Below are 16,598 nucleotides of genomic sequence, written 5' to 3'. Positions count from 1 at the left end.
ACAAAAACAAATTCAGTTGGGGACCATTTAGCAGCACTACAATTTGTGCTAGATGTACAATCCATACATCTTCTCTCCTTCTTCTTTTTCTTTTTTAATAATGAATACAGACTGCCATCTGTTGTTTGGTGCGTCAAGAACTGTGGTCAGCCACCAATCCATGGGCAAGACACTGATCCTCAAGTTGTTGTTGGTGAGTCACACCAGCTACCTTGCGTGTGTGATTGTGTGTGAATAGGTGAATGAGAAGCAGTGTAAAGCGATTTGAGTACTGAAAGCTCAGTATGTTGTGTAAGTTTATTTTAGATATAGCTATAACGTGTACATGTACAACCAAAAGTTGCTCAATTCCACTAAATCATTTGCTGACCACATTTTTGCAGCACTGTGACACACAGAGAGCTGACAGTCAGTATCATCTATAGATTTTCTGTACAGTCTAACTGAGCATGAAACTCAGCTGCTGGAATTCAGTAAAGGTCAAAACACGAGTGAGCTGAAAATAGAACTGAACAAATGTCTGTATAGATGTGCCATTAACCTGAATGTACCCAGTGAATCTTTCCACTGTTGCTAACAGTTGCCACAGAAACAACAGGCTGCTGTAATCTCTTATGTGTAATGCTTGCATGCCAAACAATTAGAAGCTGCCTCTCTCCCTCTCTCACACACACATTTACATGCACATATGTATATGTATGCATATACATATGAGTCCCTGATGCAGAAATGATGAAAGTAAAATATTATTTCACTGAGGCCAGATAGCAAAAGTACACTTTGATGCCAACCACACATTATCAGAGTAAACCTGTTCAGCTCAGAGATAAGCCATAAGCACACTATAAATACATTGATAACCATTAACTCCTTCCATTACGCAAACACTGTCTCACACAGGAGGTTTCATTTTGCATTCAATATGGATTACCTATTAGTAACAGGTTGTAAATGCATTACATTCCTTGTTTCACATTCACATCAGAGATCATTTACAGTGGAGGTTGTAAACAAGCCATCAGCTGACAGCTGGTGGCTGATGTCAAACTAGTATCTGAGAGCTTTAGAGCTCAAATGTGCAACACTAGTACATACATGTTTAAAATCATTTAAAATTATGAGAAAGAAAACTATTCAATTTAATTCAATTGAATTAAATCCAATTTTATTTGTATAGCACCAAATCACAACAGAGGTCATCTCAAGGCACTTTACAGTGTAAGGTTTAAGACCTTACAAAGCACAATTGTATAAAGAATCATAAAGAAAACCCAACAACCCCATTTGAGCAAGCACTAGGCAACAGTAGAGTGGAAACCTCCAGCAGATCCTGGCTCAGTATAGGTGGCCATCTGCCTCGACCGGTTGGGGTGAGTGGAAAGAGGAGAGAGAAAGAACAGCAGGCAACAAAAAACAAGAACAAGTACAGAGGAAGACAGAGAGGAGGAAGCACAACTACGGGAGAGAGTAGGCACAAAGTTAATGACATGCAATGGAGGCATTTGAATGGATATAGGAGAAAGAAGAGAAGCTTAGTGTCATCTGAGTAATCTCTAACTAAGATTATTATATAATAGCTAAAGGCTCTGCCTCCCATTCTACATTTGGGAACTCTAGGAACCACAAGTAAACCTGCACTCTGAGAATGTAGAGCTCTGCTGGGAAAATATGGTACTATGAGGTCTTTAAGATAAGATGGAACTCTGGCTGCAGCATTTTAGATTAACTTGATGGGTTTTTAATGAGTTATTGGGACATCCTATAAATAATGAATTACAATAGTCCAGTCTGGAAGTAACAAATGCATGGACTAGTTTTTTAGCATCACTTTGAAACAGGATGCTCATAATTTTAGCAATGTTTCTCAGATGAAAAAGGCAGTTCTAGAGATTTATTTTATGTATGAAGTAAAGGGGATATTCTGGTCAAAGATAACTCCGAGATTTCTCAGTTATTTAGGGTATAAATGTGATTAGACATAGTGAGATTTTTAGGACCAAACAAAATAACCTCTGTTTTGTCTAAATTGAAGAGAAGGAAGTTGGAGGACATCCAGGCCTTTATGTCTTTTAAGCATGCTTTAAGTTTGATAATTGATTAGTTTCTTTTGTTTTTTTAGATAAATATAGCTAGGTATCATCTGCATAGCAAGTGTGTTTCCTAATAATATTGCCTGAGTATCCATATATAGAGTAAAAAGAATCAGTCCAAGCATAGAACCATGTGGAACTCCCTAGCTAACCTTTGTGTGCATGGAAGACTCATCATTAACATGCACATACTGGAATCTATCTGATAGATATATCAAATGTTAATTACCCGTCCATATCAATACAATCTCTTTATTAAATTTTTGTATACTTGTTTCTGCTTCGAATTTAGTTGCATTAATTTAAATTTATTTTTATTTTTAATATTTATATTTCCAGGTTCCTATATTTACATTTCCTTTCTTACAGCAACTGTCTATTTTCAGCCCATCAAATTTAATTTGATAATTCTAAGTCGTAAGTCGTGTCTTCCTCAGAGCTAGCACAATGTAGCTGGCAGAATTTGAAATCACACTGAAAAATACGAGGTAAAAGAACAAGTGGCAGTGTGTGTGTGTGTGACAGAGAGAGAGAGTATGAGAGAGTATGTGTGCGCACTGAAAAAACAAGCATCTAACAGCACACAGGAGGGGAGAGAGAGCACACAGAGAGCGTGTGGAGAGACAGAAGAGACAGTAGCAACATTAAACAGCTCACAGATCAGTGGATGCCGGCAGATAGACAGCTGGTGACGGGCAGACGACAGAAAATACCAGATGCTCTCCTCCCAGAGGAGAGATGGAAAAGAGGAGCACATATATTGTTGATTTTCATCATCACAGTAATTAGGATGCAAGGACAACAGCATTACTGCAGATACAGATAGATGGTAAGTTCTGAACACACATCTGCAGAAATTTGTATTAACCATCAGATTCAGCGAGGGTTAATAAAAACGAGGCTGTTTAGTTGATTTTGTTCCTTCTTTAAAGAAATCTGCAGCATTATTTAGATAGGAAAGGAATGAAGTTTTAAGCTTTAAAAATGTACCTACAGTATGTTTGTCTGACCTTCATTTTTTCTGACCAGCAATTACTGAATAACAATAACAATTAATTCCTAAATGTTGCCTTGCTCTCTCTAATTTGTCAGTACATTAGACTGAATATATATTAAGTATCTAAGTATTTACAAATAACATTTACTGCATTTACATCATTTACTATTCTGAGTGATTCATTTATGAAAGGTATTTTCAGAACAATTTATTGTTGTGCTGTTGGGGGTGGGGGGGTACATGACTTTAAAATGTGTACATATATATAAGTTCTCCATACATAGACATAAACATAAATTTAAATTGGTTTTGTAAATAAACAAATTATGATGTAATGAGTTACTGGGCTGATAAAAGAATGTAGGCCTACAAAATATTTTTTTAAATACTATGTATAAATGAATGCACTAAAACACACTAACATCACTTAAATCAGATTTGATTTAGATCCTGTATTTTAAAATAAATAAATAGATGCTGTACATTCAACACAGTTGTCTAAGACTCATGGTTGATTCTAATTCTAATTAAGGTCTAGCTGACCTCAAATCAGTACAGAAGAATGATGGTAGGAATCATTTTGGCAAGTTTATTTGTAAATTATAATTCTCATTAGTAAAGTAGGAATATTTCCAAATTGTACTATTGTATAATAGTATAATAGTTACTTTCCATCACTGGTCATTTGTCTCAGTTTAGTCCTTGTCTGTTTCTTTACCTCGTGTAATCTCCTGCCAGCCACCAGATGTCCCTGCACACCTTGTCTTCATTGTCCATCACTCACTCCCAGAGCCAACACACCTGTTTCCTATCGACTAGTTCTTTACCCCAGTGTTGTACACAGTATGTACACTCAGTTCCTAACATGGCAGCTACCTAGATATGTTTTAATGAGTACCTGCTGGAACAGGACAGGGCAGACTTTATGACAATGGATATAATTTATTTTTTAAAATTATGAACAACATGTATGTAGACTAACAGTTGGTAAGTCCAAATTTCTAATGATGTAGAATGGCATTTTAATTTCCAAATAATTCATTATCAACTATTCTAATTTTATACTAGTTATTTCTGTAAGTTTTTGTCTGTTACAGATACATTACCATTATAATATGAACTGCAACCTCATAGTAATGGATGCAAACATGGCCATTTGATCCACCATAAAGGCTTATTAATTCCAGAAAGCTGCTTTTGGGGGCATGGTAGAGAATCAGTGCAAAACCGTTACCATGTAGACCGGAGTTCTGCTGCAGCTCTTTATTTTGAGCAGCAACATTGTGTCATTTTCAGGATCTCATACACTCTGCTGCAGGCCAATAGCGAGGAGAATCAACCACTTCACATCTCATGATCATCATTCAAAATAAAGCCTTTAAGCTCTGTGTAATCTGATAACCGATAACATTTAAATACTTTTAGTAATTTGTAAGACGCTATTATCAAAAACAACTTACAACTGACATAGTGCCATGAAAGGAAATCCCTGTTAGTTCATCAAGTGCTAGAAAGGCAGACAAAGACCTTTTGTTGTATAGGAAGCTATGGAAGAGTTTAACAGAGCAAACTTATAGGTCACTTGTTCTGCCATCGTAGGAGAGCTGAGCTGAAGAGCTTTGCTTGGAGTCTTTTCCCTTGTAGTGTAGGTACCGCAAGGTGCTGCTTCTTGGCAGAGAGCAGTGGTAAAGAAGGATTGTGTAACTGTTAGGAAGGTGTTGCTGAAATAACCACTCTGTACAGTACAGTAGGTGATCATCAAATGAGAACTGTTTGGTCCATCTAGTGAGATTTCTTATTCTAGTAGTCCTCTTAGTAAGAATGAGAAGTTAATATTGACAGTGATCAAATGCAGATGCAATAGAAGAGTTAAACGTGCATCAAACACCAAAATCTAGATTATAGTAGACAAATAGAACAATAGAGAAATGGTAGTTATGGTATTAATGATGATGTCATTAAGGATATAGTAGATAACAAAGTGTGTGAATTTGGCAACAATAACACAAAAGTACTGTAACAGGTGCCTTTAAACTGAGAAATTAGGCAAACAGTTTGCAGTTCTATGGGTCACTTGAATTTTCTTAGGAGCAATAGAGACCATGAAGTCCAGTGGGAGCAGGAAAAGCATCACTGTTCTAGTGCCTGCACGAGCAGTTGGTGTAGAATGTTTCTGATGTTGATGTTCAGGATAAAGCTACATGCAGAGCTTGGTTGGTGGTCAGTGATGTCCATCCTAGCAGCCTTTGTAGGGACAGTCACTGTAGATTTGAAGTTGACAGAGTAAAATCATCTTGTTGAAAGGATATTAAGAGAGGTATTAGCATAGCAATAATAGCAATGATTGTACATTGTGACATCTAGACTGCAACATGGTGTTTTTCCGTGATGTTATACCTGTGCCAGGAATGTTAGCTAGGAAGTCACAAATATGAATGAACCTGAATGACCCTGATGATGCTGAATGTTCATTAAATAAATAACACTTTACACATGTTTAATTTCCTTTAAGCAACCATTACAATCAACAATCATAATCAAATCTCAAACCTTAACCAAAGTGCATATTTTGCCCAAGCCACACAGACATCTGGAGCTGAAGTCTGGTCTGTGGGGCGACTGTCCTGGGCTTTGCATTGTCCCTTCACCTCAAACATAAATAAATAAATCTAACATCTTATTTATTTTTAAAACATGTTGCATCAAAACATAATCCATCCATATCCCTAAAAAATGCTAAATACAATAAAATATTACTAAATATACTAAATATTTCTTTGTGAGGTCAACTACCAAGATGTTTGCATTCACCATCTGATATTCTCAAGAACTCCTAATCTTTCAAAACAACTGCAGACACATTTTACCCTGAGAGCATTTTTCTTCCTGAAATTATTTTGTGTTTTTGCATGCTGTCACATTTTGAATTGCAGAATTTGATTACAGCTTTGTGTTCACAGTGTAGTTCATCATAGTTCACGTGTAGTTTTCACTTAGGTTCAAGACATTCTGAGGGCATGACAGTTCTAAAAAGTAATCCTATTTTTCCTGGCTGCACAACAATTTTGGTGGAACCCTCAGGAGCAGGCGTAGATATGGTAATTAATGCTGCATTTTTAAGCTGTTTCTTTCAAGTCCAACACCTGCAGGCTTAATTTAAGATGAGAGAAGAGATGGGGGATGTGTGAGGGTGTCAACATAAAATAAATTAAACATCCATCTCTGTCCTAAATGGACTTAAGAGACTTCAGCAAGGCTCTGCTTTCTGCACAATTTAATTAAATGCACTGCAGTCATGGCAAGCTAATTAAATCAGCACACATAGGGAAACATATTATTCCGCTTGATTCTTTATCAAGATAAACATGGCGTTTAGTCTGGAAAAATCAATCAAACATGAACTTGCCAAGTCTTAGCACTGTACATCCCTATAGTAGGACTGGTAGGGTAAAATGTGGCTGCGACTGGTTAGTGTAGTGGCAAGATCACCACCTTCCATGTGGGAGACTGGGATTTGAATCCCAGCTGTGGCCTAGCTCCAGTAGGGGTCCTTAGGCAAGACCTCCTTATGCTTACCCTGCCTTCCCTTGTAAGCCACTGGATAAAAACATCTGCTAAATGTAAATGTAAAAGAAATTAAAATGATTTTCTTAATGAATTATATTATTTTACTTTTTTACTTTACTAAACTACTCCTATTTCCTCTGGTCAGTAACATTTTGTAAATGAAACTTGCGCACAATCTGTGTGGAGCTGGTAACCTATTAGACAGGTGGTATTCATTAGGATGACACCAGCAATTATGACAAATTTGCAAATTCAAGTATGGTGAGTCTGGCTTGGAAGACACAACAGCAAAAGTCGCAGAAAAAACTAAGGGTTTAGGTTTAAGATAAGAATCTAAAAAACATTTATGTAGCATCTGGAAGTTGAGTCATGGCAACTGAACTTCCATTTTTAGGTTGAAACGTTTCGCTACTCATCCAAGTAGCTTTAGTCTCTTTAAGTAGCATGTATCGTCAATAGTGCTGTGCTCAACATGGCTACTATCATTGTGGCATGTCTACACCAAAGGTGCATCAGTCATGTTTTTCTATTTTAATCTAGTTGTACACCACGTGTCAGCTCATGTGTCATGTATGCAAAACCACTCCACAGAAAGCACCAAAGTAAAGCCTTTCTACAGAAAATAAGGAACTATCAGGTTAACACACCTCAAACAATCTAACCCTGTTTCCTTGATGTAACAGATAAAAAACGTAAGACCATTGATAGTTAGACTTACACTATTGATGCTTTGTTGGAATTTAGAACATTTTTTAGACGTGACTTAGTATCTCCAATTAAGTTGGTGGGAATTATTACTAAAACAAAGAAATGAAAAAGGAACGTACTTTGCAAGTATTTGCCTTTAATATCACTTAATGCACACTTTTGTTTGCTCCACAGAATTCTTACTGACTGTACATACAGTAGTCAATACTTAACAATATTACACCATTTTTCACGATCAGTTTCTCCTCCGCCAAGAATAAAGAAGCTGAAAGCAGAGCTGATGCTTTTTCATATTTAATTGCAGGCTACATTACAGACTGTGAGCTGCAGATATTACATATAAAATGAGATGAAGATAGATCCCTGTGTGTACGTAAATGATACTGTACCACAGCAGAGAGTGAAGAGAATGCAAATGAAAGAGAGGATGAGGGATTCAAAGCACTCTCACCCTTACAGTTCATATTTCCTGCAACGTGCCACCGGCTACATGATTATGAAAATGGGGGAGCAATTTCAGCTCTACTCTGGAGATTAATAGAATGTGTGAGCCTGCTCCCTTAGGTTTACCAGCTGATTATTAAGGAAGCAAAGGCAGCCTTCCGGGAGGAGTTGATGTGTGTGTTTCTTTTTTCTTTTTTTTTTGTGTGAAGAATGAGAAATCAAATGATATCTGAAATAATGGAACTGAGATTACAATGCTCCACGAGACATCAAGTATTGATATTGTAAGAACAAATAACGTCCCCTTATTTCACAACATCTCTCATCTCGCCCATTTCCAAGCAGCCTAGACACTATTTTTCCTATGACAGGAAAAGTGTAAGAGCAAATGTCAAAGCTGAGAAAGAGCTTTTAAGTCTAGAGCTGAACAGGTGAAATCTGTCAAATATTAATTTTTCTGGTATAAGGCAGGTGATTAACATCTAACTTAGCGGATTCTAAAGTTTTTAAATTACAGTATTTCAGAGATGCAGGTTCATGTGAAGGAGGCAACTTTTTAAATTATATGAATATACGCATAAAACTACAACAGTAATATATTGTAGGAACATTTGAAAATATCTAAATCAAAGAAAAATCTTTCAATAAAATAAAATGATTGCATTTAATATTGGGGGAATGTAGTTGCTCTAAAAAGGGAACAGTACCTCAGTAGATGTGACATGGTATATGGAAAGCTAAAAAAAGGTGACATAGTAGTATGTTTTGTCTACCCTAAAGTAACTAGTTCAATTGTGGTAGTGGTAGATTTCTCACATAAATATACTGTCAAAATCAGTAGGACAGTGAAGGAGGGGTTTTACTATGATAATAAAAATAAGAAAGGTAGGGAAGAACAGAGAATGATAGAGCCTGGTAAAGGACAGGATGCAGACTGTGGACTCACTTGATTACTTGCTCTCCTCCCAATGACTGGGGTGATGCCACAGACTGTGATTGAAGATTTTTACTGATTTGCATTCAAGTTACATGAAGTGTTGATAGCAGGATGACACAGAAATGAGTGATTTCCAGATAGAAGCTTACAAAAAAACAAGACAGTGCAACTGCACTGACAAGAAAACAACAAAATGTACCAGGTCTCATTTTTAAGCAGTCAAATGTCTGCACTGGCTTCCTGTAACTACCTGGATTAGGTTAAAAGCTCTGACCCTTGCCTACAGAGTGGTCAACTCGACAGCACCTACCTGTGCTGTGTTGGATTGTATTTGATCCTTTATTGTTACCTATAAACTCATAGGTCTCTGTACTTCTGCGTCAGAAAATGGATTTCAGCTCTAATTTTGCAGGGGTTCCAAACTCTGGTACTCAAGAGCATCTGCCCCACATCCCTAAAGCATACATTTCTCTCAAACTTCATACAATGCACCATTGTACTCCTTGAGTAAAGAAGGGTGGCACAGCACATTTTTTCCATGTACATTATTTAATTGTTGTCATTCTGTTCTCCAGGGTTTAAGTCTATGTATGTGAGGAGGGGTAATACTGTGTTGTCTTGATCCAACCTGGCATAGACTAACATTTCCATTTAGATTTAGCAGCCAATGATTCAAAAACCTCAGACTGCTCTGTCTTTGCTAGATCAAAAGCACTTTGTGGGGAAATATGATAAAATGAAAGCTAACTTTTCTCTCACACCAGCAATCATGCGTACTTATAAAGTTGGAAAGAAAATAGCCATATAGATGCATTTATGTTTGCAGCTACGGTTGGAGGCCAGTATCCACCATCCTCATAGAAGAGAAAGGAAAAAAGGGAGAAAAGTCTTATCTCTGTAAACACTTAGTTCATTTACTACTTACATTGTGCATGGCGTTTTGAAATTATGCCACAAGTATACCCAAGTACTTGTACGGAAATCTGAACTTGCATATTCTGCATAGAGAAATGACTATGAATGTTGAGTCTGCTAAGAAAGTCTGAGGGTATGAAAATAGATACTAAAATCAAAAGGGGGTATTTCAACAGAGACAATAGAAGAAGAAAGAAACAAATCTTTTAAGTTACTTCCATTTCTTTTGGTACTGTATTAGCACAGCTGCTAATACAGTACCAGTGGTTATGTTAACAGGCAGCTGCTCGGCTTGTTGAAGATGCTAGTGTGGCATTAGCATGAGCCTCAAATAGCATCAACTCGCTCAGGGGGGGCTGACCCTGGTCCTCAAGAGCCTCAGCCCTGCTTGTTTTCCAACTATCTCTGCCCTACGACCTGCTGATTACCTGCATCAGGTGTGTTCAGCCAATCAGAAGCAGGAAGTGCAGAGATAGTTGGAAAACAAGCAGGACTGTGACTCTTGAAGACCAAGGTTGGCCACTCCTGAACTAGCCTAATAAGATCACAGCCAGACCACATCTTTATGTTGCAGTGTTCCTCAACATCACACGTTACAGTGCGAACAGAAAGCCAAACTCCATTTGTTCTTACTAGTATTTTAAATACTCCTTCTCATTCAACAGTAAGAGGCAATGTATGAATTTTAAGACATCTATCAAATAGTTTAGCTATTTCAGACTGGACCAATGTTGGTTGTTTGTTGCACTGAGCTGTAAATGATTTCAGAACTTTCTGTGCCACAATGGGATATTTTTGTGTTTGTTTCGAGTGAATGTTCAGTGTCTTTACTTTCCGTAAAAGTGTAATTGTACTTACTAACCGTAATCATACAGTGCCTATAAAAAGTATTGGACCCCTTAAATGTTTCATCCATTCATTGACATTAGAAATTAATCATGGTATATAAAAGTTGATAACTCTGACTAAAAGCATTTCAGAAAAATACCTCATTAATGTCAAAGTGAAAACAGGTTTCTACAAAGTAATGTCAATTAAATAAAATTATGTAAAGTGAAGTCAGTGCATTAATATTTACCCTCTTGACCCTCTGACTGACCTAATCCAACAGGTCCAGATTTTTGCTGTAGACCAATGTGAGGAGCAGCATGCATTGTCTCTTGTATCACCAGCAGGTATTACTTATTACTGCACTCTCATCAAGAATTATCATACTGGATGAATGATGTGTAAGTTGTCATTTGTCATGCTTCCCCAGTTCAGCATCATTCCACTGGTGTCTACCATGGGTAATTACTATACATCCATTCTCATTTCTATAAGTACAACTAATGATTTAACAGATCACCCTACAACTCCAAAACTGCATCGCTAACAAGTAATATGTTTTATTATTTTTTCTTCTGTCTTTGGAAAATATATAAACATGAATGGTAAACATGGCTTGCTGATACATGCTTTTATGTCTCCTCATGCTTCCTCCTTTTGTAATTGCAGCCACTACAAATCTCCTTCAGGCTTGATCAATTGCATTGTATGTGCTCAATCTATAAATTTGCATTTTCTCTTCCGTGTATTTTGGGCCTTTTTGCCATATTTATTAAAGCATGTGCAAAATTCACAGCTTGTGCTATTTTGTTCATTTGAAAGATGCGGGCCATAGCACGCGTGCACATTTCTCTACACACAAACTTTTAGTAAATAAGGTCATTAATGTTCACTGGTCAAACTAGTGTCTGGGTCAGGCAACTTGAGATTGACACTCAATGCTATTAAGCAACACTTATAATCATGCTACTTTGCATCAAAGCCTACTTTACATAATCAAATATTGTATGGGGACCTGGTATAATGACTATAGTTATAGTGTGGATTGAACAGTAAAAGCATACTGAGAAAGCCCCTGTTGTTGTTATTTGTTGAATGTAACATGTAACTAGGACGCATTGTTCTAATAATAGAAATAAAGATTTGTTATCCTAACAATGCAAAAAAATAAACAAGACAAATCATCTATTATCATGTGTTAACCATAGGACTCTATTGGTAATCAAGTGTTGCTGCAGAGAGCCTGTGGAATTCTAAATATACTGACACTTATTCTACTGCTAGTGCAATGCATTAAATGGGTTAAGCATTTTATAACTCATATAAATTCATTTTTGGAATTAAAAAAATACTGCAAAGCTTTATATAATTCAGAAAAAAGTCTTCTGGCTGCTACTGTCCTTTTAAATGCAGTATAGTACTAGGAAAACTAAAACAGCACAGGTCCTCTTAAGTAAGACTCATTTGTACTTTGATGTTGTGCTTGGTGTCTGTCAGAGACAAGTGACAGTACTTTGTTTTCCTGCAGGCTATTATGATTCAGGTCACAGAAAGCAGGAGCATAATGTTTCCGGAGGAGAAGCCTCTGCAGGGAGCTCGTGATTTCTCTGCACTCTGCATTGGCTGCGAGACCCCATCAAAGAGACAACATGAGCCCAGCAGCTAAACAACACCAGCTTTAAATGCACTTGATCTAATCTGACCTGCTGGAATCAATCAGCAGATGGAGTGTTTGCACATCCAGTTGGTCTTACCTTGCTTTCGACCAGGACCCTGCAATTATTGCTACCAGCAAAAGCTGGACAGTGAGATGTCAATGTGCACAGCAGGTGCCTTGAGGGGATCTACTGCATAGCCTGTTTTTCTATAACTAAAAAGAAAACATTGATCAATGTAGTTCAGACTTTACAATGAGATATCGCTGACAAGAAAAGGCACAAGAGGGGGAAGGACAATTAAAAACATGTGGCCTGTGATGGGGGGAACAATGGGCATTTCTTTTTTATTGGATTGTTAACTACATTGTAAGATAAACAGTACCACTTTCAGCTCATTTCATGTTGTCAACAAAACAGTCTTGATTAAGCCTATGCTGTCTTGTTAAATCTGTATTACTGTGCTATTACAAATGACAAAAAGCTCAAAGGTTGGTTTCATTTCAGCTCTCTATGGTTCTATTGGCTAATCAAATTTAAAATTAAAGTTAGCATACACAACAAAGGTGACAATGAATTTCAATGTGAGCCAAGACATTGGGTCCTATCCAACAGACCTACCCTATAACACAAGCATGGACTATGAAGACTACTACCATGAAGCTGATGCCAGTAAAATCATCATCCCATCTATCTATGCCCTCGTCTGCTGTATAGGTCTGACTGGCAATGCCATGGTCATCTATGTTATTCTGAAATATGCCAAAATGAAAACAGCCACTAACATTTATATCCTCAACCTAGCTATTGCTGATGAACTCTTCATGTTGAGTGTTCCTTTTCTGGCCACATCAGCTGCCATTCGTCACTGGCCATTTGGGTCTCTGATGTGCAGATTGGTGCTCAGCGTGGATGGCATTAATATGTTTACCTCGATTTTCTGTTTGACCGTGCTTAGTGTGGATCGTTATGTGGCAGTGGTCCACCCTATCAAGGCTGCCCGCTACCGCAGACCCACTGTGGCCAAAGTAGTCAATGTGTGTGTGTGGGTCCTATCGCTCATAGTCATCTTGCCCATTATTATCTTCGCAGACACTGTACCAGCTCAGGATGGTGGTGTGGACTGTAACTTCTTGTGGCCTGAAGCAGCATGGTCAGAAGCCTTTGTGGTTTATACCTTCCTGCTAGGCTTTTTGCTGCCAGTTGGAGCCATTTGCTTATGTTACTGTTTAATGGTGGCTAGGATGCGAGCAGTGGGCCTAAAAGCTGGTTGGCTTCAACGTCGACGTTCGGAGAAGAAGATCACACGCATGGTGCTGCTGGTAGTGGCAGTGTTCGTTCTTTGTTGGATGCCCTTCTACATTGCCCAGCTGGTCAGTGTTTTTCACCGTCCCCCAGACCCAATGGTCACTCAACTTTTTGTCATCCTTAGCTATGCTAACAGTGGTGCCAATCCTATCTTGTACGGTTTTGTGTCTGACAATTTTCGCCGTTCGTTCCAGCGAATTGTATGTTTCCGGTGGCTGGAATCTGGTTTGGATGCAGAACAGGTGGATTACTGTGCTGTAGATTTGAAGAGACAAGCAACATGTAGCCCTGTGGATTATCCCAAAGATTGTATGGCTTCTGATATGGTATTTCGTAATGGAACCTATACCACCCGTACAACCACAGTGTGAGAATCAGAAAAAGCATTTATTCCACTGCACTGTGTGTTTCTTTTGGGTTTGGTTTGGGTTGGATTGCAGAGCAGAATTACTGCACTGTCCTGTAATATTAACAGGTACAGGATGGAGTAGCCACAACCTAGAAGTACCACAACCTTGAGGTCATGGGAGGTTTGCATCTTGTGCTCTGGTAGCCTCACCCAGATCGTTGAAGGATGTTGGTGATGTTACTGACTAAGTCTTTCTTCAGAGCTCTTATTATGTTTCTGTCATCAGTTTTTGTTGTTTTCCTTGGCAAACCTGTGTATGTTGCTCAGAACATCAGTGACTTTTTTTTTCTCTTTGTGCAGTATCTGATTGTTTTCCCCTCTTAGCTCACACTCAAAATGTCATGCTTTTCTTTTAAAGATGGCTCTTGTCTTTGTATTGATTTACAATCTTTTACTGAAATCAATTCAGTTCATTTATACAGCACAAATTACAACAAAAGTAATCCCAAAGCACTTTACAGTGTAAGGTTTAAGACCTTACAGAACTGTATACAAAATTATATAGAAAAATCAACTATCCAACTTCAACAGTGCTAGGCAACAGTGGAGAAAAATTCCCTTTAAAGGAAGCAACCTCTGGCAGAACCAGACTCAGGGTGGGCGGCCAGCTGCTTCAATCGGTTTGGGAGACTGGAAAGAGTAAAAAGAACAGAACAGCAGACAACAAAAGAACAACAGCACGAAGCAGCAAAACACTGGGCTGGTTGGAAACTGTAGACAGCCTCAAACAAAAGCTAAGGTTCTGATAGCATATTCATCTTTTGATTAAATGTCTTTAAAGTCCAGCAAAAGCACATGAATTAGCCTTGCAGTTTCTATGCTTTTAGAGGGACTTAAAATGAGGGATCATAAACAATAATATTAATCAATATATTATTAATCCCTTTTGCATTTAAAGATCCAAGGGTTCAGTGTCTTGTCCAAAGACTTCATAGGCAAGTGCCCTACCAACTGAGCCATGGTTACTCCTTAGAACTTTGATGACAAAGTTTAAAAAAAACATTCAATGTACACCAACTGGACTATCTGGTAGCAAAGAATATGCATATATTATACACTCCTAGGTACTTTTTACCATATGTAATACTATACATATAGTATGCATGTTAAACAATGCATGTTTCTTATCACGAGGAAGTCACAACAGAACAAAGTATGTGATCAGTGATCCTATTGACTTGCACTGTTATTAAACACTATTTGCATCTTCAGACATTCATTATATGTTTATTTGAATGGTAAAACATTCATGGAATATGCTTTATATATTGTATATTTACACATATTTATGTGACAGACAAGTGTCAGAAACACCATCCTGGTATATGTGCAAATTAAGGGCCTATGAGCTAAATTAATTCAGTCATAACTCACTTGTGTTTCCACTCACCCCAGCCGATTGAGGCAGATTGCCGCCTACCCTGAGCCTAGTTCTGCTGCAGGTTTCTTCTTCTAATAGGAGTTTTTACTCTCCACTGTTGCCTTGTGCATTCTCAAATGGGATTGTTGGATTTTTCTATATAAATCTATATACAATTATACTTTGTAAGGTCTTAAATCTTACACTGTAAAGTGCCTTGAGATGACTACTGTTGTGATTTGGCGCAATACAAATAAAATTTAATTGAAAATTGAATTGAACTTGTAACAGGAGGGTTTCCAGCTGGTAAGGGGCCCTAAGCAGCATCTTTAAACTGCTCCACTTATGATGTATGGTGATACACTGCTATAATTCTTCTGCTTCTGCTGACATCAGACTTCTCTGTCTCCAATTCTCACGCAAACTCAAGTGACCAAAAATTGAACACTGATTTTCCTGATTGTACAGCTTTAGTCACACACTTTTCTTCTCACACTTCTCTTTATCTCACCTCCCCAGGTATATACAATATTATTATCTTTGTTCTACTCTACTGTATTTTTGTACTACAAACTAGATTTATTCTGTGTTATTTATTTTGATGGAATTTTTACTTTGGGCTACTTTACTCTGGATCCTGAATTTCATAATTAGGGGATCAATAAAGTGTTGTCAAATTAATGTGATCAACAAATACACTCCTGTACTAAAAACAGAATGACATTAAATTATGTAAATGATGGTTTTCATCAGGCAATCATTCATGTAAAGTAAACAGAAATTCCCTACTAAAGGTTTTTGAATGGTTTACCCTTTTAACTGATCCGAAATCAAATATTTATGGTCTACTGATTACATTTTGTAGCTTCCTAAGTTTATAGCAACTAATACCTAAAGATCTGGGTGAAGTGGAGCAGGCAAAAAGAGATTTTAAGTGTGTTATCACTGCCTTGAGACCCAAAGTAGAATACTAACCATTCTACATGTTGACCATCATCTTCTGTTTGGTGTTTTTAAGTCATCAGAAAGCATGATGACTAACCAGTTTAGGATACTGAGTTTCTCCACTGAATGTTAATTTGGGACCATCAGCTATCCCATTAGGGGTCGCCACAGCGAATCATCTTTTTCCACCTAACTCTATCATGGGCATCTTCTACCCTAACACCAGCCAACCTCATGTCCTCTGTTAACACGTCCATATATCTCCTCTTTGGTCGTCCTCTTGCCCTCCTGCCTGGCAGCTCCATCTCCAACATCCTTCTACCAATATATTCACTATCCCTCCTCAGCACATGTCCAAACCATCTCAGTCTGGCCTCTCTGACTTTGTTGCTGACGCAGGCAACGTGAGCTGTCCCTCTGATGTGCTTGTTCCTT

At 37.8% G+C, this 16,598-nt stretch overlaps 1 protein-coding gene across 1 annotated transcript; it reads left to right on the top strand.

Moving 5' to 3' along the window:
- The first annotated feature begins 12,701 nt into the window (after nt 1-12,701).
- Nucleotides 12,702-13,820, top strand: sstr1b (somatostatin receptor 1b). Its single transcript, XM_026353206.1, has one exon. It carries the CDS (start codon nt 12,714-12,716, stop codon nt 13,818-13,820), a length of 1,107 nt encoding a protein of 368 aa, XP_026208991.1. The 5' UTR covers nt 12,702-12,713.
- Nucleotides 13,821-16,598: the final 2,778 nt, after the last annotated feature.

Source organism: Anabas testudineus, chromosome 18 (assembly GCF_900324465.2).
Source record: "Anabas testudineus chromosome 18, fAnaTes1.2, whole genome shotgun sequence".
NCBI classification, from domain to species: Eukaryota; Metazoa; Chordata; class Actinopteri; order Anabantiformes; family Anabantidae; genus Anabas; species Anabas testudineus.
The sequence above is the reverse complement of the archived record's forward strand: the minus strand, read 5'-3'. Positions and strand labels throughout refer to the sequence as shown.

What these genes read in the sequence shown, in the direction of transcription:
- sstr1b (XM_026353206.1), top strand. Translation starts at nt 12,714, where the DNA reads ATGAATTTCAATGTGAGCCAAGACATTGGGTCCTATCCAACAGACCTA.